This window comes from Procambarus clarkii, chromosome 64 (assembly GCF_040958095.1).
Source record: "Procambarus clarkii isolate CNS0578487 chromosome 64, FALCON_Pclarkii_2.0, whole genome shotgun sequence".
Classification (NCBI taxonomy): domain Eukaryota; kingdom Metazoa; phylum Arthropoda; class Malacostraca; order Decapoda; family Cambaridae; genus Procambarus; species Procambarus clarkii.
This window is the reverse complement of record NC_091213.1, coordinates 4,525,483-4,552,840: the sequence shown is the minus strand read 5'-3', so window position 1 is coordinate 4,552,840 and position 27,358 is coordinate 4,525,483. Positions and strand designations below refer to the sequence as shown.

Genomic DNA, 27,358 nt, shown 5'->3' with positions numbered 1-27,358 from the left:
AGCAGTAGGCTGTGTACCGAGGCAGTAGGCTGTGTACCGAAGCAGTAGGCTGTGTACTGAGGCAGTAGCTAGGCTGTGTACTGGGGCAGTAGCTAGGCTGTGTACTGAAGCAGTAGGCTGTGTACCGAGGCAGTAGGCTGTGTACCGAAGCAGTAGGCTGTGTACTGAGGCAGTAGCTAGGCTGTGTACTGAGGCAGTAGCTAGGCTGTGTACTGAGGCAGTAGCTAGGCTGTGTACTAAGGCAGTAGGCTATGTACTGAGGCAGTAGACAACGACATACATTCACTATAACATGCACACGCACGTGATCCATGCACAATATATACACACTCGCCACAGTGGCACAGGCGTGCAAGATTTCCTCCATTGCCGAAATTAAATCTAAATTATTCAAAATATCAAAAGTTCTGTTTTTGTTAGTTTATTTTTGTATCAGCAGTGTCAATTGACTGTCACAGATTAAGAAAGTAATTAGAAACAGAGCAATGAAGGGGATGTACATTGACCACAACACAGCAGTTGCAACATCAGGATCTGCGGGTTGGTACAAGAATTCAACCAACTACGAACCACTTAGTTTGATGAAAGGGAGCAGTAGAGCAACAGAAGTACACTTACATCGCATCAGGCTTGGATACCCATGTGCATGGGAAATAGGCTTACAAGTTGCACAAGTTCAGAGGAAATGTCAACACTGGAGAAATGCCCGACAGACCACTGGAACATTATCTAACACAGTGCACAGTTACAAACCCATTAAGATTTCAACTTAGATTCAACAGAGCAGAAGTTGTTAAACACATGGGACAAAATCTTACTGAAGCGACCATACGAGTCATAAATACTCATGCTCCGCCCAAGTAAAACAGAAACAAGCAACACTTAGTGGGCCAGCCAGAGGCTTAGGGCGCACGCAGGAATATCCCTGCAAAAAAAAAAAAAATTACTTTTATCGTTCTTTGGCCTGTGTGTTTGTGTTGTAAGACAACCGACGCTTGCTTGCTCACACACGGCCGCCTCCCTCCATGACATGCACGACAGAACACCGCATTTTCTATGTGTGCATCGGTAAGATCAGTTAGGTTTGTTAGGCTAGGTTAGGTTAGTTCAAATTCAAGTATGTTTATTGAGATAAGAAAGAAATACATCTCAAAGGGATAGAGTAGCTTAGGCTATTTCTACCCTCCAAAGGTTAGTTATGTTAGGTTAAATCTAAACTCACGTTGTATGAAATGACAAACCATCTTATTACTAAGGATAAAATACCAGAAATCTTTGGACTGTATCCAACACTAATAATAATAAACAGCAGCTCCCCTATGACTGTAATATCTCCATTGCTCAAACAATTATGTATTACCGATAAGACTTACCACTATAATGTATAATGATTTACTGTAAATGTATAGCTCTTGAAATATACTATTCTCTGTAACTAGCTGACATTGTAATTATAAGGTGTGAAGGATAGGTGAAATTGTTAATGTAATAATCTCCATTGAGGTCTGATAAAGACCTTTTGTGCCCTCTGTAATCCTTTTTGCGCTACCACTCGCTCACAGGACGAGTATGGGGTGCACAATAAACTAGCTGCCTTTGACAGCAACAATCAAAACAAAAAAAACAGGTTAGACTAGGTTACGTCAGTTAGGTTAGTTAGGTTTGGTTAGGCTCAAGCGTTTTAGTACACAGTTTCTTGTCTATTGTGGCAACTCACATGTCGTCAATTTTGCGAGTTGCTAGGATTTATCGTACATCATATTTCGGCCGTAGGGGAATTTGACCGAAAAGGTAAGATTAATAATTCTAACACGAATCTTCTCAATATTTCTTATGTTTTTCTTCACTGTTTGGGGAAGTTGTAAAATTAACTATCCAAAGTTCATTTTAACACTTTTATTTGTGGTCTGACGTCTAAGGATTCTTTCCCAAAGATTAATTTACCATGCTGTTGTTGTTGTTGTTTTAGATTTAGCTACTCGGAACGAAATGTCCATGTAGCACGGACTATGGTGAGCCCATAATTGAGTTCGGTTATTCGCGATAACCTTGTTACTCTGTTATTTGGGTCAAAGTTTTAAATGGAGGTGGGGTTTTCTCCTTTTTCTCTATTTCTTGTTCGCTTCTGTTTTAGTCTTGTTTTAATAACATTATCTTGGTGGCGGATGTAGGTGCAGAATGTTCACTAGTGAGTACCATTCCTCACCGGCTTTTCTAATCATTGTAGTGGCTGAGGAATGTGCATGTAATGCAGCTGCTGTCGTTAGATTAATGTTGAGTTTGATGCGCTGGGCTTCAGTAGCTTCACATTCCAGTAAGAAGTGCAATAGTGGCGCCTCTGCTTCTGTTCCACAGATATGACACTCTTTAACTATTGGGTTTATTACCTCCCAGCAGCACTTGTAACCAAGTCTGAGTCTGTGTATGGCTACTGCAATGTCTCTGGATATCTTTGTGTCAGGCTTGAAAGAGTAGTACCCAGTAGCTTGTTCGTACCATATCGCAGTGGATCTTCCTTCCGCTACTTTGGCGCTGTGGCGACTTTTGATAGTTGGGAGTATTTATTCTTGATTTGCTCCTTAATCTGTGAAAAACTTGGTGGTATTTGAACCTGTACAACAGGTAGAGCAGTGGCAGTTTTTGCTAGTGAGTCTGCCTTTTGATTATCATCTATGCCAATGCGACTTGGTATCCAATTTAGGGTGATTGACAGCCATAGATTAGTTTAGTTTAGTTCATTTATTATGCACCCCATACCCATCTTGTGGGCGGTAGTGGAAAGGGTTACAGAGGCACATAATGGGCTCAGGGACTGAACCCCACAATTCATTTAGCTAAGCAAGTTACAATCTTGATGAGCTAGTTACAAAATTCAATATAAGTCATCACATCAACAATGGGTTCGAGATCGACCTCAAGTACAGGTTCTAAATTAAGCAACTGACATATGTGGAGAGCTAGTGTCAAAATTTATATGTTTGTCCTGCACACCGCCCCCATAGATTGTGTGCTTATTTTTCTATATGTAGGGTTTGTGTGAGGAGTTGTATATTATCTCTGTGCTGACGGGATGACTGGAGCGAAGATTTAGTCGGTATGAATGATGACATCGTGTAAATTATTCTCCATTGCATAATTTAGGGCCTCTTTCATGACATATAATTCTGTTTGCAATGGTGAGTACCCAATATTCATCGTTGTTAGTGTAAACTGCTGCCCCAGCAGAATCTCTTTCTGTTATACTTATTATTTACACACACTTATACCCATTTATAAGTGTGGGTATACCCTACTCTACGCTGCTCCCTTAATCGTAGGGAGCGGCGAAGGATAAGGTGAGGTGATTGTTACCTGACTCCGGCTTCTAACTGTCCGCCAGGTCTTACATCTTCCCTCTGGGATCAATGGAGGACCATCAAACAGTTGTATGCTAGAAGTCGAATTCATCTGGATGTTGATTACTGGTGTCAGCTCCCGAATGAACACAGCCTCAAGTCACCAAAGCCTCGTACGGTCGTCGGCGCGTCTGATTATTGTCGTATCTTTACACTATGTCAGTGACACAGTGATACGACAGTAATCACATACCCCGACGATCGTAGGAGAATTCGTGTGCTTGAGAATGTGTTCAGTCTCCTTAATACATCATCCTTCTGAAGATGTATAATTAAATCCGTAAGTACTTAATTATATTCCTGTCTTAATCGTTCCATCGTGGTCTGACACATTGTTCATCACGAGTTAATTTATTCGTATTTTACACACACAAAAGAAAATACAAATAATTAAAATTTCATGCCAGAATGCTGTAGTGAAATTCGTTGAGGGGTGGGGAGGGGGGTAGCTATATATCAATACGGGCTCACCATAGCCCGTGCTACTTGTAACTTTTTGTTCCAAGTAGCAAATCTTAAACAACAACAACAACATACACATGGTTGATGTGAGACCCCACTACCATCAACCACACACATGGTTGATGTGAGACCCTACTACCATCAACCACTTCTGTGTGCCATCAACCAGATTTTCTAGGGTGCTAGCGAGCAAACGCAAGGCATGCAGACCTTGTGACATTATCTATGCAAATTAGCAAATAAAATACGAGACAAGAATCGGATACCAATGGTTGAACAGCTGGTGGACGGACGGAGTGGGTTGGGTGGAGTGGGTTGGGTGGGGTGGTAGGACGTAAAATTTTTGTTTTTAAATTATTTTCTACCACAGACGTGGCCAGACATTTATAATGCTAACCAGAATATGTACATTTTCTTCTGTCCTCCAAGGACAGGGTGAGAGATGTGGTAAATATATAGTTCAGAGATTTATTGAACAATCAACCACAGAAGGTTATTGTAGTGCCTTTAAAATGCTAATCTAACCTACATACATAAATGCTTAGCTACACATATTTAATGTATAATTGATACATTACATGGTCAATCTTGTGTACAAGTCCAATATATCATTAAGTGTTCCAGTATTCATATAGTAGTTACAGAGTTCAGCATACCTCAGCCCAGGAGGGCGAAAGTCAGTCAATATGGGACATTTTACAATATAATGTTCAAGGGAGTGAACATGTTTTCCCTTTCACAAAGTTGTATTTCACATCGTGTATTGAACACTTTCACAAAGTTGACACATGGTGTACTCGACATTTGGGGTTCGAGAAAGCTCAATACGTCAGAATCCCAGACGTATTCTGGCCACTATTACATCCCACTGCCGAATTCTCGCTCTATCAGTCCCATATGCGAATATCTCCTCACGATATATATCACACTATTTAATGCTACAACTTTAGAGTGGCGAAGGCGTGGGGTGGAGAGGGGGGGGCTAGGTGGGTGGATGGGGTGGGGGTGTGGGGAGGGTGATGGGGGGCAGGAGGTGGGGGGTAATGGTGGGTGGAAAGGCTGTGAGGAGCACATGATATTCAACCACTATTGAGTGCTGTGACAACATGCCACAACTTGGACAAATAATGTACGCTGGTGGAGCCAGCTGGTGACACAGCCGGCCTCCCTGGCTCCTTGAGGTACGATGACACCAGCCTCTGTCTATACTATATGCTTCCTATAGGCTTCTATTTTCTTACTTTCTTGCTTCTATTTTCTCGGGAATAAGTATAGAAATCAAGTTACTAAAATTCATGGTCAAAGAAACTCTAATGGCTATTGGAGGGTAAATTTTCTACAACGTTTCGTTCCGGTGTGGAACTTCTTTAGGTAAGAAGTGAAGATAGAGAAGCGTCCGTCACTCTACAGTGATGACAGCTGCCTGAATGTCTCCGTCACTCTACAGTGATGACAGCTGCCTGAATGTCCCCGTCACTCTACAGTGATGACAGCTGCCTGAATGTCCCCGTCACTCTACAGTGATGACAGCTGCCTGAATGTCCCCGTCACTCTACAGTGATGACAGCTGCCTGAATGTCTCCGTCACTCTACAGTGATGACAGCTGCCTGAATGTCCCCGTCACTCTACAGTGATGACAGCTGCCTGAATGTCCCCGTCACTCTACAGTGATGACAGCTGCCTGAATGTCCCCGTCACTCTACAGTGATGACAGCTGCCTGAATGTCCCCGTCACTCTACAGTGATGACAGCTGCCTGAATGTGTCCGTCACTCTACAGTGATGACAGCTGCCTGAATGTCCCCGTCACTCTACAGTGATGACAGCTGCCTGAATGTCTCCGTCACTCTACAGTGATGACAGCTGCCTGAATGTCTCCGTCACTCTACAGTGATGACAGCTGCCTGAATGTCTCCGTCACTCTACAGTGATGACAGCTGCCTGAATGTCCCCGTCACTCTACAGTGATGACAGCTGCCTGAATGTCTCCGTCACTCTACAGTGATGACAGCTGCCTGAATGTCTCCGTCACTCTACAGTGATGACAGCTGCCTGAATGTCTCCGTCACTCTACAGTGATGACAGCTGTCTGAATGTCCCCGTCACTCTACAGTGATGACAGCTGCCTGAATGTCCTCCGTCACTCTACAGTGATGACAGCTGCCTGAATGTCCCCGTCACTCTACAGTGATGACAGCTGCCTGAATGTCTCCGTCACTCTACAGTGAGCGACAGCTGCCTGAATGTCTCCGTCACTCTACAGTGAGCGACAGCTGCCTGAATGTCTCCGTCACTCTACAGTGATGACAGCTGCCTGAATGTCTCCGTCACTCTACAGTGATGACAGCTGCCTGAATGTCCCCGTCACTCTACAGTGATGACAGCTGCCTGAATGTCCTCCGTCACTCTAGTGATGACAGCTGCCTGAATGTCCCCGTCACTCTACAATGAGTGACAGGTTGCAGGGGGGGGGGTCGCTGCTCGTGCCAAGCGACTGCTCAACTGGTTTACTGAAGGCGGATCTCTCTCTGCAACTCTTGTGCAACAGCTTGCAATCCACACAGGTTGAAAGTTTACCATGTAGGAAGACAAGGTGTGAATTATGAGGTATTATGACGATATTTATATAATGTTTGATCTTCCTGAGGGGTATACCAGCACCCTGGGGCTTAGGGAGGGTTTTTGCCCTTGGGGCACGGGGTGGTAGACCCCTCTGGGCAGGTGGGGGTTATCTCCCGGGGCTGGCGGGCAGCTGGTCACCGGGGGTAGAAGCCCCCCACAGGGGCGGAGGCATCAACCAGCTGGTTGGGTGGTGGTCGGGGGTGAGGGTGTAGGAGAAGCGAGGCGCCAGTGTCACGCTGTAACTGGTGCGGTGAGGGCGCGTCGCCCTATTCTCTGTGACCAGCCACACGCTACCGTCCCCTACAACACGCTACCCGGAACACCCTCGCTACGATACCCACGCTGGGATGTCCGGTACCACCCTATTAGTGCACCGTTTGCTGCCAATAATCACCTACGCTAGAACATGCAGTTCCTAAACCCAAATTTGTAACAGGCAATTCGAATTTCGCCCCCCACAAGAAATCCACCTGTGAATGTGGTTGAGTGTAGCACACTGAGTAATGAGTGTGTTAGTGTGACATGTCCTCACGCCGCTAGACCCACGAGACAGGATTATGGTGAGTAGCTTAAAACCTGTCCAGTTGAAGTCTCTGTGTGTTGTGTGGCTGCTGAAGCTGTGAAGGCCAGCTTCCTCACACAATACTTGTACACTATTGGGGGAGAATATTGCTATAGTTACTCCAAGACTCCAATTGCCTTATCCAGTGGTCCGATTTATGTTTTAATAATGTTTACGCTATTGGGATTGAGTCGTGAATTGAAAGATCTCCGTTTAGAGACTTACTCCGGGTTAGAAGTTTGCCTTCGTAGAGCTTTTTTGTCCAGTATTAACACAGCCTTGGCGCAGACTGGTAGACAGGCTGTTCCAGATAGTGAGGGGCTGGTAGGGTCATGAACTACGGCTGGGATTATAGTGAATGTTTTGACCGTTTGAACACTCCACTGGTCCATTGCTACAGTGAGTACGGTGGTCTCATCGTAGTCGCCAGAATGTGGAATAATTTCACAGTATGGAATACTTCACTCAACACAGTCGGACATTTCATGGTAACTAGAGCCGTCAGCGCTGAGGGTACTGTGTACACTGAGGGGTACTGTGTACACTGAGGGGTACTGTGTACACTGAGGGGTACTGTGTGCGCACTGAGGGGTACTGTGTACGCACTGAGGGGTACTGTGTACGCACTGAGGGGTACTGTGTACGCACTGAGGGGTACTGTGTACGCACTGAGGGGTACTGTGTACGCACTGAGGGTACCGTGTACACTGACGGTACTGTGTACACTAACACTAGCACAGTGAGTTTCCGCAACTCCTACTTTTACTTAGCAGGTTGTCAACCATTTTCACTCAACACATTCAATACTGAGAGTATTCTTGACAACATATATCACCATATCAACATATTTTACATCCTGATGTGAAATATTAATATTTTCCTAACTCAGAAAATAGGCTTAGGTCTTACAGGTTATTTCAAGTAAAGTTTGGTTATGTAGGACGAGGCTAGCACCGGCTTGAAATTGAAACACTTCCTAGCCTCTCCATAATTTATTTCTCTCCACGAACACAAATTTTTGAACCGTCTCCATTTGGTAATTTGTATTTAATTATACCATTATAATTTTTGACATAATTTGGTATTTTATTTTAGATTTTATAGTTTTTCTATGGGGGTACAGTAGCCTACAGTTATGTCCCAGAGATACAGTAGCCTACAGTTATGTCCCAGAGATACAGTAGCCTACAGTTACTGTAAGAAGTTAGAAAGAGGGTACAGTTATATCCCTGAGATACAGTAGCCTACAGTTAAATCCCTGGGGTACAGTAGCCTACAGTTAAATCCCTGGGGTACAGTAGCCTACAGTTAAATCCCTGGGGTACAGTAGCCTACAGTTAAATCCCTGGGGTACAGTAGCCTACAGTTAAATCCCTGGGGTACAGTAGCCTACAGTTAAATCCCTGGGGTACAGTAGCCTACAGTTAAATCCCTGGGGTACAGTAAGTAATTATTAACCAAACCGGGAAGGCTATGTAGCACCATCAAATGTGCGGAATAATCAGAGGGCGCTTAATATCACCAAGGATGCTAATACGAGAACGGAACGCATAAGGCGAACGATATCAAAAGTATCCGATTCACCAAGAATTCTATCGAGGGTCAAGCGACCGCGGGGGACGGTCGGAAAACAAGACACACGCTCGTCCTGGAAGTCAGGACATTCACAACAAGGATATGCACGACCGTAAGAGGGACAATGCAATTTGGACAAGGAGCAGGGCGGCGCTCCATTAAGTGACCGTGAGTTAAGCGTGTATGGCCAATACGCAACCTCGTCAGAGCCGTTTCCCATCGCCGGTTATGGTGGTAGGAGGACGGCCGTGAGGACACACCCCCTTAAGAGTACGCAGTTTGTTACCAGTAACAGAAGACCAACAACTCTGAAAGCGGGCAAGGACGGAGGCATGAATAACTGGGTAAAAGTCGGACTAAGGAATACCTTTACGGGAGATGGGACGAGTGCGGACAGCTTCCCTAGCGGCAGCATCCGCACGTTCATTTAAAGAAACACCAATATGGCTGGGAACCCAGCAAAACTCAATTTACTTATATTTACTGGAAATAAGAAACAGCCAATGTTGAAGCTCGACAACCACTGGATGGACCGGATTAAAGGACCCGAGAGCCATGAGGGCACTACGAGAGTCAGCAACTACAAAGGAAGATTGACAACGAGAAAGCAGGAGACGAAGAGCATAGAGAATAGTATAAAGTTCCGCTGTGAAGATGCTAGTCTCCGGAGGCAGGCGATACATATAAGTCGGTCAGGAAACACAACAGAGTAGCCTAACCCATCCGCAGACTTAGACCCATCGGTGAAGATGGAAACGGAGCGAGAGTGTGAAGAAAAGTGCTCAAGGAAAAGGCGTTTCAGAACCGTAGGAGGGGTAAAAGCTTTAGTGATGCGGGTCAAGGATGTACAAAACTGCGGAAGGGGGACTCTCCACGGGGTCAAGGAAGGAACGACACGAGGAGAAATATTAGAAATACGAACTGAAAGAGAATCCTGTAAGCGAGATAACCGGATAGAAAGAGGGAGATGGTGAAGAGAAACAGGAACCACAGGAGGGGTAAAAGTTTAAGCACGACAGAGGCGAGAGGAAGGATGTTGCAAGGACCGCGCAAGATAGTGAAGACAGTAGCGATCAGTGACGGTGTCCCACCCTCATATCTTTCCCATCTCAGCTTCAAGAGTCATATCTCTGCAACCTGAACGTTCTCTGATGTTCAGGGAACATTTTGATATATATGAGGGTATGGAACGTTATCGTATTGGCAATGAATTTGCCGTTTTAGTTTGGTTATACAAGTGGCTTACGCCCTTTTGAGTTACAAGATGGCGCCGAGGCGCTCTGCTTCCCGCCAAAGGAGCATGATGCCTGCCGGCTGTTGATTGGCCAGGTAGGGTCACGTGACATCATGGACCAATGGGGAGGAGCCCTTGGGCGGTGTGACGTCACGAGACGGCGGGCTCCGGGCGCCCCTGCGGGCTCAGTACGTCACAGCCCGTCATAGAGAGTGGCCGCGCTCGAGTGAGCTCCCGATTTAGAGGCTAGGAAGCCCCAACCAGTGGACCCAAGTAGCCACATTGATACTGGAAACATCGTGGGAGGTCATCCGACTCCCGTAGAGTACATGGAAGCAAGTGTTAGAGTTAGGCTGGTGTTAGAGCGCAAAGAGCTCTTTTACTAATAGTCTGTGGCAAAGACGAACGTTGTGCTGGGACGCCCAGCGGGCCGCGTTTAAACGCATCAGGCGAGCTGCTGTGCCTTCATGGTGTCAAGTCCACTGGCAGACCGGGGAGGGGACACTGAACCAGTGTTGTCTACAGTGCCAGAGTGGGAGGAAGGCAGCGACATGCTCAGGGACCCGTCTCCAGTACCTCGAGAGGAAGAGGAGGAGGACCTGCCTGCAGTGTGAGAACGGCGAGGACGCGAGCATCTACCAGTCGACTGAGGACCTTGTGTGTACAGGACCCTGATCAACGGAGGACCAAACACCAGGCGCCAGATTCACAAAGCACTTACGCAAACACTTACGAACCTGTACATCTTTTCTCAATCTTTGGCGGCTTTGTTTACAATTATTAAACAGTTAATGAGCTCGGAAGCACCAGGAGGCTGTTTATAACAATAACAGTTGAATGGGAAGTTTTCATGCTTGTAAACTGCTTAATATATGTAACCAAAGCCGTCAAAGATTGAGGAAAGATGTACACGTTCGTAAGTGCTTGCGTAAGTGCTTTCGTGAATCTGGCCCCAGGACCAGGGACCTCAGCAACCCTCGCCAGAGAATAGGTCGGCTTCGTAGCAGAAAGAATTAAGGTAGATAAATTCCCCCCCATTACCCCTTGAGCTAGGATATCTTTCATATCGTGAACATTGCCTTTATTATTACTACCAATGTGGTAGAGAGTTAGGCTAGGAACCAGGTTACTCATGTAGGCATGAGTTAATGTATAAATATATATGTGGTTGCAGTTATAACCCTGAGGTACAGTAGCCTACAGTTATATCCCTGAGGTATAGTTACATTTCACATTATAAATAAGAAAAAATATAATAACTTGAAATATTCGAGTGAAATGTTTAACTAACCTACTAATAATTGCTACGTCATCAGGGCTAGTTGGTAGTGAATGAATGCATCGTTTGAATACATGTATGAGAGTGAATAAATACATCGTCAGTGCTAGATGGTAGTGAATAAATACATCGTCAGTGCCAGATGGTAGAGTGAATTAATGCATCGTTTAACCCAAGAGTAGCCTAACCAAGTAATTGAGTATTAACAATAACTAAGATAAAAATTTCTTGGGCAAATTCTCGTATGTTGCCTAGGTTGTGTATACTGACGAACCATATATATATATATATATATATATATATATATATATATATATATATATATATATATATATATATATATATATATATATATATATATATAATATATATATATATATATATATATATATATATATATATATATATATATATATATATATATATATATATATATATGTCCATTGGTCCATATTTCTTGATGCATCAAGAAATATGGACCAATAGGCTTTCTACAAACACTTCTATTCAATACCCATTGTTTCGTGTTCTGTCTTGTGTTGATGAAATTAATACCCTATTAATGCCACCTTTTGTTCTGTCTTGTGTTGATGAAATTAATACCCTATTAATGCCACCTCTTGTTCTGTCTTGTGTTGATGAAATTAATACCCTATTAATGCCACCTCTTGTTCTGTCTTGTGTTGATGAAATTAATACCACCTCACCCCATCCACCTCACTCAAATGTAGATATAAAATCGGAGATGCGTAAGTTCTATTCAGTTGTGTATTTGTAAACTAAAGTCTTTGAAAATGTAATAAGTTTTACGAAACGCGCTCGTGTCGCGTCAGACTAGAAATAAAAATGAATTTTGGAGAATTGATTTTTGATTTACCTCCAACAGTGAAAAGAAATGTACGAAAGATTGAGAAAATTCGTGTTAGAATTATTAATCTTACTTTTTCGGTCATATTTAATAATATATGTCTACAGGAAAGACTGCTACCAAAATATACTAGTATATATATATATATATATATATATATATATATATATATATATATATATATATATGTATGTATGTATATATATATATATATATATATATATATATATATATATATATATATATATATAGTGTATTATGTAGTATGTTATACTATATGTATATAGTATAACACTATATGACAGTGTTAGACCACGGAGGAAGAATTGAAACAGGAATTGCCTTAAGTACTTTAGTATTTAATAATACATCACCCCCTTCTGAAAAGTCGCCACAGCGCCAAAGTAGCGGAAGGAAGATCCACTGCGATATTGTACATTGTCACACTACAACCCATCCTCCTCTTTAGACAGTTCTTATTGTGACCATCGTCAATAGTTATCTTGAGGTTATCTTGAGATGATTTCGGGGCTTTAGTGTCCCCACGGCCCGGTCCTCGACCAGGCCTCCACCCCCAGAAAGCAGCCCGTGACAGCTGACTAACACCCAGGTACCTATTTTACTGCTAGGTAACAGGTTACTACGGGCTATGGTGAGCCCGTAGTGGACTTACCTGTCACAGGAGTGGGGCTGTGACTGTTATATTGTTATATCTGGAGAGACAAACTGAACTTGCTCTTGTTGTTGGAATATACGCGGGAAACCATCTAACTTCACATGTTTTCAAAATGTTTACAAACACGCGGGACCACAGTGGCGGCTGCTTAATAAGTTAACAACGTTCTCAAAGGTGTGTTGAACATGTTTCAAATCTTCTCCAGCCGTTTTAGAAACGAGAACTTCTCGGAAGAATGTCGCGGGGCGTAATAACAGCTGGATTTGTTTTTTGTCGAGAGTAACAAATGTCTTTATTGAAGAAATCATTGAGGGAAGCCTCGTGTGTGTGTGTATTCTTATCTTGAGGTTATCTTGAGATGATTTCGGGGCTTTTAGTGTCCCCGCGGCCCGGTCCTCAACCAGGCCTCCACCCCCAGGAAGCAGCCCGTGACAGCTGACTAACACCCAGGTACCTATTTTACTGCTAGGTAACAGGGGCATAGGGTGAAAAAACTCTGCCCAGTGTTTCTCGCCGGCCTGGGATCGAACCCAGGACCACAGGATCACAAGTCCCGCGTGCTGTCCGCTCGGCCGACCGGATCCCTAAAGACTACAGACTATATTCCTATACATTTATCCCATGACAAACCCAGACACTCGGTAAGAAAGCAACTGGTTGTACAACACATCTTGCACACGCCAAGTTTGCTCTAGTTCCATGCAACCAAGAAAGTTCTCAAGTTATTTCTCCATTGTTCCCACATCTTATGCGAGTGGCGACAGTTGAGCTGTACTTATGTCTGTAGCCTTAGACTTGTAGACTGGCATCACGATTTTTGTTTGTTTGTTTAGCGTTTGAGAGAGACCGTCATGGGTGGCCTGTCATCAACACGACTACTGATGGTATTATGAGATATGGGCAAGCTTCTCTAGTGCACTTTTAACATCTATGCTTGAACAAATTGACGAGGGCCATGATGAGGACTCGAACCTATGAGCTGGATGTTGCCAGACGCTCTCTGGTCGTGGTATAGATGTCGTGGAACATCTGTACCACGACATGGTATAAGAATTGCAACCCCAGACTAGAGCGCGTCCTGGAACATCCTGCACATAGGTTCGAACCCTCATTAATTCCCTCGTGGATCTGTACATTGATACATCACGTTACTGTGACGTCTCTGGCTATGCCTACCATGTTCTTACTGTGAGTGTATGTTCTTGCTGTGAGTGTATGGGGCACAATTGTTCTCAACGGTAGTGTGACTCTTCACTATTTCTGCTACAAGCTCCGCTGAGTAACTGCCCTCTTGAGCTTTCTCGCTATAATTTATTTTCTTCTCCAAAATCTTACTTTGTTATTTATTTTCTTCTCCAAAATCTTACTTTGTTTTACTTGAGTCCAAAAGTCAGTCAGTTAGCGGGTTTATGTGACACTCAATATTACCGGCGCTCTTCTCTTCACCTTCCTGGCATCTTCCTTCCCAGGAAGAAGGATCTTCCTTCCATTTACCCCAGTTACTTAAAAGTAATTAGTATAGTAGGCTCCGGAGAACTCCATTATTTCACGAACAGAACCCCGGTGTTTTGCGGAATCCCAGTGTTCTGCAGAACCCCAATTGGGACTCGCTGACTGACTGATAAGATTGATAAGGATTAAGCCACCCAAGAGGTGGCACGGGCATGAATAGCCCGTAAGTGGTACAATTTTTTTTTTGTCAGTAATTCTTTTCAGTATTCTGAGGTTGCATTTAATCGTCAAGCTGTTATCGTGGGGGAGAATACTGCTTCAGTCTTGAGGGTGTCCAGCTGCTGGACACCTTTCGCTGAGTGAACGGCAGTATATTAAGCACCTGTGAGGTGAACATTGAGTATATTCTGGAACACAAGTTGCTTACCTTGTTAACGTCGTACCCAAAACAAAACAGTTTTTTACATTTTTGTTACTGTAAATTGCATTTTCTTGCGGAGAAACTACCACTACTAATAACAGTTGTAATAATAATAATAATAATAATAATAGTCAGGGGAAATTGATGAGAGGGCTGCGCATCAAGTGAGAAGCCTAACAGACGAACGTGACCCAATGCCATAGTCACACGCTCAATCACAACAGATGTAGCCGGTCTGTGTGTATTCTACAACGTTCAAAAGTTGCCTACCCTCCCATTTAGCTTCCCTACAAGTGTCTCTTTCAAGAATTACCGTGTACACAAGAGGTGCGATATGCAACTACCAGATGTATGCATCCTTCCAGAAATCTCGCTGCTCCTTTGCGTATGCGGCCCATACACATGCGGGCCATACACATGCGGTCCATACACAAAGTTATGCGCCGTGTTTTGAGACCAGGCTCGCCACCGTTGCGCTACCATCCCATCCCACGCTCAAACAGTTGTTGAATAAAAACTTGTTTACCCTTGTGTGTCATTACATCGGAGCACTTAAAATCATCACCAACCCCAACCCGTCCTCAGAATATGTTCATTCCATTCAGGGGTCGACCCCAAAGACGCATTCATCAATGTTAACATACTTTTCATTCAGAACAAGACTTTTTCTTAAATATAAATTAATATTATAAGCATATTGTGCATATTTAGGCTTAGGTTAGGGTAGGCATTTACGTTCTGTTGGCAGTTCGAGAAATGGTCAAACGTCATCAGATGTGAGTCGTGTATAAACCGTTTTTCGTTCTCAGCTGCGCCATTCAACGCGTCTTCACACCAACCCATCCTCGACTCAAGTCCATTACATCCAGCGCTCGACCCCACAGACGCATTCATAAAATTTTAACATCATTCCCGTTCAGTCAAAACGGGAATGTTCTCAAATATAAATTAATATTATAATATATTAGCATATTGTGTATATATAGACATAGGTTAGGTTAGGTGTTTAGGTTCTGTGGCGATTATTTGTATTTGTAGTACGTGAGTGAAGCATTTACAGCGTTGTGGTTCGAACAAAATTCGTCAGTGAAGCACTTGTTCCGGAAGTGTTCGAACGTCATCAGTTGAGTCGTGTGTAAACCGTTTTTCATTCATAAACACCTGGGGGTTTGGCGGGTGGATGGAATCACTTTTGGGTCTTTGTTTGGAGGACGGGCTGAAGGACGGGTTGTCGTGAACAACTCACAACTGATGACGTTCAAACATTGTTTCACTGACAATCTCTATTCAAATTGCAATTCTGTAAATGGTTTACCCACGTAAATCGACTTGAGAATGGTCCAGGACGGACCGAAACGTCGTCGTCTCTTCACATTCTAGTGTGTGGTCAGGTCATTTTACCCACGTACATGGGATGGGAACCCCATCAAGCAGGTACTTCAAATATAAACAAAAGACTCCGTGTCTGGCTGCCGGTAGAGGTAGACGTGTTGTGATGCTCTCCAGTTTTCGCCGGCCCATGTTGAGTGCGTTTGTTGGTGTGTGCTCTTGTGGGACCCCAGAGCCGTGCTCGGCTGTGGTAGGGGGGGGGGCCCTTGCCCCCTGTTGTTTGGAAGGACATGGTTGGCCCAGAATTAACTCTCCAGCCAGGCGTCTTATCCGGCTGTTGAGGTGGTGCTCCTGGAGCTTTTGTGGGTGAATGTGGCAGGTCTGTGGAGGCTGTGGTAAAGTTCGGCTCCTCGGATGTTTACCGGAGTTTTGTTGCTCGATATGATGGGAGATCCTTCACGCTGCCTGCAGGTGGTGGCTCTGTGTCGGTGTCAGATACATGCGGCGAGTCCACATATGTTGCTGTGCATGGGGCGCCGTTTGAGCTCCTGGAGGATCTTCTGTGGCGTTACTTTGCCAGGTTAGGGAGAGTACCAAGTGTGAGGATGAACCTTTTCTCCTCCGGGAGGTGAAAGAGTGTCCCGTGTGAGTCGCACATAGCGACTCGCGTGGTGCAAAGCCGTTCATTCCAAATTGAACATTCCGTCGTCGGTTCAACTTAAGGGATTTTTTAGCAGTGTTATATGCTGGTCAGCCTCGGACGTGTTTCAGGTGCGGGATATCAGTGCACTAGGCTGCGGGTTGCGTTGCTGGCAGTATCCGGCCTGTGAACCTCTTCCTGGAGGAGGATTTTCCCCTGCTGGCGTGTGTGTGGAGGTGGTGGAGCGTCTTCCACGCCGCCCCCTTCCCCGGATCCCCTTTCGGCTGATGTGACGGTGGCGCAAGGGACAGTTGCGACGCCTGGTGCTGACGGGTTGGAGGTGGATGCTGGTCCTGTGATTCCTGTTGTGGGGCCCGTGGTGGTACATGGTCCGGTACCTCCAAAGGTCGCTGCGGCTGCAGTGTTGTATGGCCGAGTGGTGTGTGTCAGTGCGCTGCTTCCGAGCTGCCTGTGGATGTGGCGAAGGACTCCGTGGAGCTGTAACCGGTCTCTAAGCGTGTGAGAAGTGCCTCTTGGGTGGAATGGGTTCCCTTCTGGGCGGATTTGGACGATGTGTGGCTCATGGTGGAGTCTGCTGTGGCGGCTGTGGCTGCTGGGGACCCTGCAGCGCCTGTTAGTGTAGTCGCGGGGCCCGTGGGGGGGGGGGACGGTGGTGGATGTTAGTGGGGCGGGTGGTTCTGTCTTGGAGATAGTTTGTATGTCTGTTTCTGGATCTTCTCCGGCGTCTCCGGGTGCTGCATCTGAGAGTTGGGGGGGAGGTGGGTTGTTACCCCGGCTTCAGTGGCATGTGAGGGCCGGTAGTTGGTGCTGGTAGTCGAGAGAGAGACTCGGTTCCGGTGGCGCCCATTTTCCTGCCCTCCATCCCAGCCCCTGTGCAGCCGGCCTCGGTGTTGCAGTCCACTGTTATTCAGCCCGTGGTGTCTTTGCCACTCGCAGCCGGCCCTCGTGCAATTCTTCACCAGTGGCTTCCGCGCGATCTTCTCTGCCTTAGACTTCTGTGTTCCAGCAGGGTGTGCCCGGCCGCTGTGCCGTCGCCTCCTGTGCTCTTGCCTGGATCACCCGTCCTGGTGCCACTGTTTACACTGTGTTTAGTTTTTGTGTTGTAAGTTTCTTATTATTCGTTGTTTCCATATGATGTTTTATTTTATTGTCTTGTGCTGTGTGTTGTATTGTGTGTTGTTGTGACGCTTTAGTGCCTTGTTTTTTATGTAAATTTGTTATATATCAATACAATATATATATATGTCGTACCTAGTAGCCAGAACGCACTTCTCAGCCTACTATTCAAGGCCCGATTTGCCTAATAAGCCAAGTTTTCCTGAATTAATATATTTTCTCTAATTTTTTTCTTATGAAATGATAAAGCTACCCATTTCATTATATATGAGGTCAATTTTTTTTTATTGGAGTTAAAATTAACGTAGATATATGACCGAACCTAACCAACCCTACCTAACCTAACCTAACCTATCTTTATAGGTTAGGTTAGGTTAGATAGCCGAAAACGTTAGGTTAGGTTAGGTTAGGTTGTCGAAAAACAATTATTTCATGAAAACTTGGCTTATTAGGCAAATCGGGCCTTGCATAGTAGGCTGAGAAGTGCGTTCTGGCTACTAGGTACGACATTTATATATATATATATATATATATATATATATATATATATATATATATATATATATATATATATATAACAAAGCCAACATGCCCTAAACACCTAACCTACGCTTAACTATCCAAATAAGTTTAATACATAATATTAATTTCCGAAAACAAACCTATTTGTAATACACAGTTCGTGAATAGTGTCTTTGGGGTCGACCGTGGCGTGGAGGAACCTGACCCGAGGGCGGGTTGGGGTCGGCCGCTGGGTGGATAGGTTGGGTAAGAGTCGCAGGGGTAGTTAGGAGACAGTTATAGTGACTGTTAATGAACTTGTAACATGATTCCATGTTTCATGAGCCCACGAAACCATGTCATCAGGTAAACAGTCCACTACCGTGAGGACACGGAACGCCAAGTCACGGACATGGCTCGTTAAGGTCCACACACCATTGACACGTCCATGAACCAGCAGCACGGACACCCTGCACCACACCCTGCGCCACACCCGTCACCACACCCGTCACCACACCCGTCACCACACCCGTCACCCTTCGTATCTCAATCTTGAAACTAGGAGCAATTACTTTTATGAAGACTCCATGCTTCGCCGTCCTGTTACACCCCCTACGTCACCGTTCCTGTTACACCCCCTACGTCACCGTACCTGTTACACCCCTACGTCACCGTACCTGTTACACCCCTACGTCACCGTTCCTACTCTGTCACACTTCACCGTTACCTGTTATCTGAGCGACGACACCACTGCCTCAGTGGCCCGGCCGTTGTGGTGGCCCACTTGATTTCTGGAGTCAATTGGTGTGTTTACGGTAATGGCTTCTGGAGCCTCGTGTGCCCACCAGCGCGCGCGCGTGTATCACTCGTCTTGTATGGCCTGATGCGGTGCTCTTGCGTGCAGGAGCCGGCTGGGATTAGTGTGGCCGGCTGCCGGGTAATCAACTATTGCGTGCTCATCCGGCCTTGGGCTCTGATAATTGAGTCGTCATTAGCATGCCAGCCTCTTGCCCTGGGAATCTTTACAATGGGGATTTAGTACCAATATTGTCAGTACAGGGTTGTGTATATTTATATAGGCCTATTCTCAAGTGTCAGCATAGCCAAATGGGATCAATTGTTACGCAGAATTGTATTTTTTTACATAGTTTATTTGGTTGTATTTGTGACTGTGTCTTTGTAAGGTTTGTAGGCACAACGCTGTCGTGTAGGGGAGCCGGTCGGCCGAGCGGACAGCACACTGGACTTGTGATCCTGTGGTCCCGGGTTCGATCCTAGGCGCCGGCGAGAAACAATGGGCAGAGTTTCTTTCACCCTATGCCCCTGTTACCTAGCAGTAAAATAGGTACCTGGGTGTTAGTCAGCTGTCACGGGCTGCTTCCTGGGGGTGGAGGCCTGGTCGAGGACCGGGCCGCGGGGACACTAAAGCCCCGAAATCATCTCAAGATAACCTCAAGATAGACGGAAGCATAATATGAAGCTGAGTTAGGTGATAGTTTAGGGTATTTAGGTAAGGTTACCTTAAGGTATGAACTTTTTAAGATGTTTAAGGACTCTGCAGAAGACCTATTGGCTCATACGAGGTAGTTCATACCTATATCTACCTCAATTCATTCGTGTATGTATGTCTAATCCGCGCTTGAAACAATCCAGCAATCTTAAGTCTTTTGTGTTACCCGGCAACTTTTCTCTCCATAAATTAGCACCTGTTGCCGACCAGTATTTACCCAGGTTTTTTTTTGTTCCTGAATCTCAACTCATCCAGTTTATGTCCATTGTTTCGTGTTGTGTTATGTTGAGCACCTTATTTATTTATTTATTTATTTATTTATTTATTTATTTATTTATTTATTTATACGAGTGGTTACATTCTTGTACAGCCACTAGTACATGTATTGTTTCGGGCAGGTCCTTAATCCTATTGAAATTGAAATTGAAATAAGTTTATTGAGGTAAAATACACACAAAGGGATGAGGTAGCTCAAGCTATTCTCACCCCGTTCAGTACATCGTGTTAATACATACATATACACACATCACAAACAATAAACATATTGCCGAACATTCTGAGGGTCCTTAATCCTATGTTCCCTGGAATACGACCCGCCAAATCGTTTAACAACCTGGTACCCATTTTACTGTTGGGTAAACAGAGGCTACAGTTAAGGATTGGCGCCCAGTAAATCCTCTCCGACCAGGATACGAACCCAGGATAAAGCGCTCGCTAAACGCCAGGCGAGTATGTTAACCACTATACCACAGGGACTGCATTATTGATGTTTTGATGTAACCCACTGTTGTGGCGTGAGGTACATCAACACACTGAAGTGAGGTCTCCCTACTCGCCTCCATTCTCAAGGGTATAGTTTAGGGTGTCTTGATCTCTCTTTAAGGTGGTGGTTTGTAGGTGCTGGGGTTGTCACACCGTACTCGCCTAGTTGTGTTTGCGGGGGTTGAGTTCTGGCTCTTTGGTCCCACCTCTCAACCGTCAGTCAACTGGTGTACAGATTCCTGAGCCTACTGGGCTCTATCATATCTACACTTGAAACTGTGTATGGAGTCAGCCTCCACCACATTACTTCCTAATGCATTCTATTTGTCAACCACCCATGTCTATACTATAGTAACCAAATGACACCATTATGACATAGCAACTGCTGCCTCTCACAGAGGCAGCAGTTGCTTTGACAGATATCAGTCAACGAGACAGCAACAGGTGCAATCTTAGCCCTCAGTTAATCTACATAGTCCTATACATTCACATAAATGTTCCCACTATAGTAATTACACTCTTCCCACTATAATAATTATAGTAATTACTTCACGTAAATAAGCGATAAATTTAATACAGTGAGTGAATTATCAGGGGAAAGCGCCAAACCATTACGACTATATAGCATTGGGAAGGGGTCAGGATAAGAATTGGGATGGGACGGGGGGAAGAAATGGTGCCCCAACCACTTGGACGGTCGGGGATTGAACGCCGACCTGCATGAAGCGAAACCGTCGCTCTACCGTCCTGCCCCAAGTGGTTTCACACAGTATTTAAATGAAAGATTTTTTACTCTGCTTCATAAAAACTTGTATGCAAATGTTTTCAAAAGCCTAATAAATTGTGGTAAGAAAAGAGCCGCATTAGGCTTTGTCTAGTCTTTTATACTCGTATCTTTTGATTATTTTGGTGTTTGTTATCTTGAGGTTATCTTGAGATGATTTCGGGGCTTTAGTGTCCCCGCGGCCCGGTCCTCGACCAGGCCTCCACCCCCAGGAAGCAGCCCGTGACAGCTGACTAACACCCAGGTACCTATTTTTTTTTACTGCTAGGTAACAGGGGCATAGGGTGAAAGAAACTCTGCCCAATGTTTCTTGCCGGCGCCCGGGATCGAACCCGGGACCACAGGATCACAAGTCCAGTGTGCTGTACGCTCGGCCGACCGGCTCCCTATCCTTGGTGGTCAGGATATCCCGCGTGATGGTCTGGTCGTGCACAACCTGTTCCACCCATTAAACTATTCTACAGGAACTTCTTTTCTATAGGCTACAAAAAAAGATGAATTAGGGTTCTCAGCAACGTCACTGACAGAAGCGCGGCCCCTGCCCGCGCTAACGACAAGATACACTTGATAGTTTAGGCCAAGATCAAGACGGCCGCCAACTGCCTCGTGAAGAACTCTCAAGACACCAAACTGAACGACTTGAAAGAATGGAATGTTTTTTTGTATATCATTGTTCATGGAGACTGTCAGCCCCGGCGATCTCAATATACCTGGTTGATGGGGTTCTGGGAGTTGTTCTACTGCCCAAGCCCGGCCCGAGGCCAGGCTTGACTTGTGAGAGTTTGGTCCACCAGGCTGTTGGTTGATACCTGGTTGATGGGGTTCTGGGAGTTGTTCTACTGCCCAAGCCCGGCCCGAGGCCAGGCTTGACTTGTGAGAGTTTGGTCCACCAGGCTGTTGAACAAATCCACAAGGGCCGTGACGAGGATTCGAACCTGCGTTCGAGAGCATCCAAGACAGCAAGAGGCTACAGGATGACCTGGACAGACTGAAGGAATGGTCCAACAAATGGCTACTAGAGTTTAACTCGAGCAAGTGCAAAGTGAAGATAGGAGTAGGTAGCAGGAGGTCAAACACAAGGTACCAGCTGGGAGAGGAATCCTTCAGGAGTTGAGACGAGAGAAAGATCTGGGGGTTGATATCACACCAGACCTGTTCCCTGAAGCCCACATCAAAAGGATAACATCAGCGGCGTATGTAAGGCTGACGAACAAAGGAACTACCTTCAGAAACTTGTGTAAGGAAATCATTCAGAACCTTGTATACCTCATGTGTTGGGATCGAACTGTTGACAACCCAACACATTTAATTTAGGTTTATTCTGAATGTTTATCCTAATGCTTCGTTGTACTACAACGGGGTACATGAATCTGAACAGGTGTCAGCCTCAGCCGGACCTGTTGTCAGGTGCGACACACTTTGTGCTGAGGTCTGACAAAGGACAAGAAAATAAGATGGTATAAAACTTCATGGATATATTGTGATATATCTCTAATCACCTTATATACAATATTTTACATGTATATATATATGTGTGCATTGTACACAAGTACAGTTAAATATATATATAGAGAGAGAGAGATACTACGACCATGCTACGGTCGTCTCTTGTCCGATTGATCTTCCTACTTTTAAATCATCTACTTTCCTGCAATTTGTACCGCTATCAGGAAAATCAGCGCGTTACCTCCACGCCGACCTCTAAATCTCAAAGCTGTTATCTTCCATAACTTTCAAGAACGTCGACCATGCCTCGAGGTCCTCTTCCTTCATGAGGGCGGAGCACACTAACAGTTGGGTCCGTTGGTCACACATCCAAACGCGACGACAGCCTGTTGACTCAATGGAGGGGAGTAGATGTCTGTCTCTCCACATGCTCCGGCCAGCACACGTTACCTCGCCCGGTGGTTCTGATTGGCTAACAGAAATTCCCGCCACCGGACGAGCCATACCGTGCTGACAGTTAACGACCTCCATGGTTGTTAACCTCGTTCTTCCTGTAATAATGAACGTATGACTTAAATAATCGTGCCTTTATGCGATGAAATAACACGATACGATATATCGTAACACATGTCAGACCAATACTGGAATATGCAGCTCCAGTCTGGAGTCCACATCTAGTCAAACACAAACCGAAGTTAGAAAAGGTTCAGAGGTGTGGCACCAAGTTAGTCCCCGAGCTGAGGGGTATGAGCTACGAGGAAAGATTACAGGAACTGAACCTCACGGCACTGGAAGACAGAACAGTTTTGGGAGACATGACCACTACCTACAAAATTCGCAGAGGAATTGATAGGGTAGATAAAGATAAACTGTTTAGCACGGGTGGAACACAAACAAAGGGACACAGGTGGAAACTTAGTATCAAAATGAGTCACAGGGATGTTAGAAAGAACTTTTTAATGTTAACAGATGGAATGCATTTTTTTTTGCCTTGGATATTCCTGCGCAGGCCCTAAGCCTCTGGCTGGCCCACTAAGTGTTATTTGTTTCTGTTGTACTTGGGCGGAGTATGAGTATTTATGACTCGTATGGTCGCTTCAGTAAGATTTTGTCCTATGTGTTTAACAACCTCTTCTGCTCTGTTGAAACTTACTTGAAATCTGAATGGGTTTGTAACTGTGCACTGTGTTAGATAATGTTCCAGTGGTCTGTCGGGCATTTCTCCACAGTGCTGACATTTCCTCTCATCTTCCGGAACCTGTAAGCCTATTTCCCATGCACATGGGTACCTAAGCCTGATGCGATGTAAGTGCACTTCTGTTGTTCTACTGCTCCCTTTCATCAAACTAAGAGGTTCGTAGTTGGTTGAATTCTTGTACCAACCCGCAGATCCTGATGTTGCAACTGCTGTGTTGTGGTCACTGTACATCTTTTGCATTGCTCTGGTTATAATTACTTTCTTAATCTGTGATAGACTCTGTGGTATGTAAATGTCTACATTTCTTCTTTTAGTTGCAAGTTTTGCAGTTTTGTCTGCAATGTCATTTCCTATTATTCCCACATGACTTGGCACCCAGTTGATAAGTACCCGTCGGCCTTGTTGTTTGAGTGTTTGCATTAATGATAAGACATTTGTGATCAGATGTATGTTATCACGTATGTGTTCTTGTTGCAAGGTTTCAATGGTTGTTCTCGAATCTGTATGTATGATAACATGTTGTCGGTGTTCAGCAAGAACATGTTCCAAAGCCTTTTGAATGGCTAGCATCTCTGTTTGTAAAGTTGAACACCCATTTGAGAGTCTCCAACTATTTAGAGTTTCCTGCCTTAACTGCAGCTCCGGTTTCTCGTCCCTGCTGGTCTTGTGATCCATCTGTCAAGTGAAGCTGTCAAATGTCAAGTTTGCTTCTATATCCATCTGTTGCAATGTTGCATAGCAGACGAGGATTAGTCAGGTTCTTTTTTCCTTCAAGAGACTCCATACACAGTTTCAAATGTAGCTATGATAGAGGCCAATAGGCTCAGGAATCCGTACACCAGTTGATTGACAGTTGAGAGGCGGGGGGCCAAAGAGCCAGAGCTCAACCCCCGCAAGCACAACTAGGCGAATTGACCGAGCTGGGATGTGAGGAAAAGATTGTAATTTAGCGTGGGAGCGGCGGCGGGCTGGTCGCCGCTGGTGCCGGGCAGCGCCATTGTTTCCCCTTAGTGGCTCTCCGCTCCGGCCAGGGCTTAGTGCTCGCTCGGAGGCGGTCGAGAGCGGGTCTCGTACTGCTGCTGTTGCCGCCGAGGGAGGGAAGGAGGCCCCGGCTGCTTTCCCTGCAGTGACTCCTGGGCACTGTCCAAGTCACTGCCCAGGTGACCAAAGCATAGTGTATGGAGAACACTAGACATTTCCTATACTCTGGCGACATAAACAATTAGTAGCAACACGCCCCCGGGGACCACAAATGTTAGTGTTTATAAATATATATCTTTGTTAATGAATAAAAGTTCAGGTGTTAGGTCACAGGCCATTGGGCCCACTCAGCCTTAAGCCCCACTTCAGGCTTAAAGTTTGGGGCCCCAAACACAGGAGACAAGTGTCTTGGGCCCCAAACACAGGAGACAAGTGTCTTGGGCCCCAAACACAGCAGCAGACAAGTGTCTTGGGGCTCAAACACAGCAGCAGATAAGTGTCTTGGGCCCCAAACACAGCAGCAGATAAGTGTCTTGGGCCCCAAACACAGCAGCAGATAAGTGTCTTGGGGCTCAAACACAGCAGCAGATAAGTGTCTTGGGCCCCAAACACAGCAGCAGACAAGTGTCTTGGGCCCCAAACACAGCAGGAGACAAGTGTCTTGGGGCCCCAAACACAGCAGCAGATAAGTGTCTTGGGCCCCAAACACAGCAGCAGACAAGTGTCTTGGGGCTCAAACACAGCAGCAGATAAGTGTCTTGGGCCCCAAACACTATAGGAGACAAGTGTCTTGGGCCCCAAACACTGTAGGAGACAAGTGTCTTGGGGCCTCAAACACTGTAGGAGACAAGTGTCTTGGGGCCCCAAACACTGCAGGAGACAAGTGTCTTGGGCCCCAAACACTGCAGGAGACAAGTGTCTTGGGGCCCCAAACACTGCAGGAGACAAGTGTCTTGGGGCCCCAAACACTGCAGGAGACAAGTGTCTTGGGGCGCCAAACACTGCAGGAGACAAGTGTCTTGGGCCCCAAACACAGCAGCAGACAAGTGTCTTGGGCCCCAAACACTGTAGCAGACAAGTGTCTTGGGGCCCCAAACACAGCAGCAGACAAGTGTCTTGGGGGCCCAACCGCGAGTTCTTGGAAGTCCTGGCAAGAAAGTTAAGTCTTACGGGGACTAAATACACCAGACTTATAAGTGATTCACTGACGCGTCTAAATTGAGGAACTGAAGAACAAGAATGTTAAGACCAAGTTTGCTTTAATTTGCATATACTGCCAAAAAAGAAGCTTGATATCCTGCGGTTCTCAGGTCTGTGGATGCTGTGGGTGAGAGATGGGTGGGTGAGAGATGGGTGGGTGAGAGATGGGTGTGTGTGGATGCTGCGGGTAACAGATGACGGTGAGAGATGGGTGTGTTTGGATGCTGTGGGGAGACGATATATATATATATATATATATATATATATATATATATATATATATATATATATAAATATATAATATATATATAAATATATAATATATATATAATGTCACACCTAATAGCAGAATTAGTTACTTGGCCTACTATGCAAGGTCCAGTTTCCCTAATAATCCCAGTTTTTATAGTTATATATTTCTCTAAGAATAAAATCTTATGGAATGATAAAGTATTTCTTTATATTATGTATGATTACATTTTGTTTAATTTGAGTTCTAACTGATATAGAAATAAGACCAAGCCTAACCGAACACACCTAGCCTAGCCGAACACACTTAGCCTAGCCGAACACACCTAGGCTAGCCGAACACACCTAGGCTAGCCGAATACACCTAGCCTAGCCGAGCACACTTAGCCTAGCCGAATACACCTAGCCTAGCCGAACACACTTAGCCTAGCCGAACACACCTAGGCTAGCCGAACACACCTAGGCTAGCCGAACACACCTAGGCTAGCCGAACACACCTAGGCTAGCCGAACACACCTAGGCTAGCCGAACACACCTAGGCTAGCCGAACACACCTAGGCTAGCCGAACACACCTAGGCTAGCCGAACACACCTAGGCTAGCCGAGCACACCTAGGCTAGCCGAACACACCTAGGCTAGCCGAACACACCTAGGCTAGCCGAACACACCTAGGCTAGCCGAACACACCTAGGCTAGCCGAACACACCTAGGCTAGCCGAACACACCTAGGCTAGCCGAACACACCTAGGCTAACCGAACACACCTATGCTAACCGAACACACCTACCCTAACCGAACACACCTACCCTAACCGAACACACCTAACCTAACCGAACACACCTACCCTAACCGAACACACCTAACCAAACCATAACCTAAACTAACATAACTAAGTCAGTAATTCACGTTCTTAATATAATACTAATAATAATATATGTGGTGATAGTGGTGTGGTGATAAGAGAAGATGATATCCTATCTAAGCACAGCCATCATCACTTGATTATCACTTGATCCTGCTAATAGCCTTACCTCTTACTACCCACTCACCATAGCTCAGGTTGCAATGTCAATCGT

The 27,358-nt window shown here is 45.3% G+C and overlaps 1 protein-coding gene across 3 annotated transcripts in view; it reads left to right on the top strand.

Moving 5' to 3' along the window:
• The first annotated feature begins 6,723 nt into the window (after positions 1–6,723).
• LOC123768948 (lactadherin) overlaps positions 6,724–27,358 on the top strand; it is a 159,240-nt gene continuing 138,605 nt past the window's right edge. For all 3 annotated transcript variants that reach the window (XM_045759819.2, XM_069309099.1, XM_069309098.1), the window contains exon 1: positions 6,724–7,039. In XM_045759819.2, the coding sequence (XP_045615775.2) occupies positions 7,037–7,039 (3 nt within the window). In that variant the 5' untranslated portion in view covers positions 6,724–7,036. The remainder of the gene's footprint in view (positions 7,040–27,358) is intronic.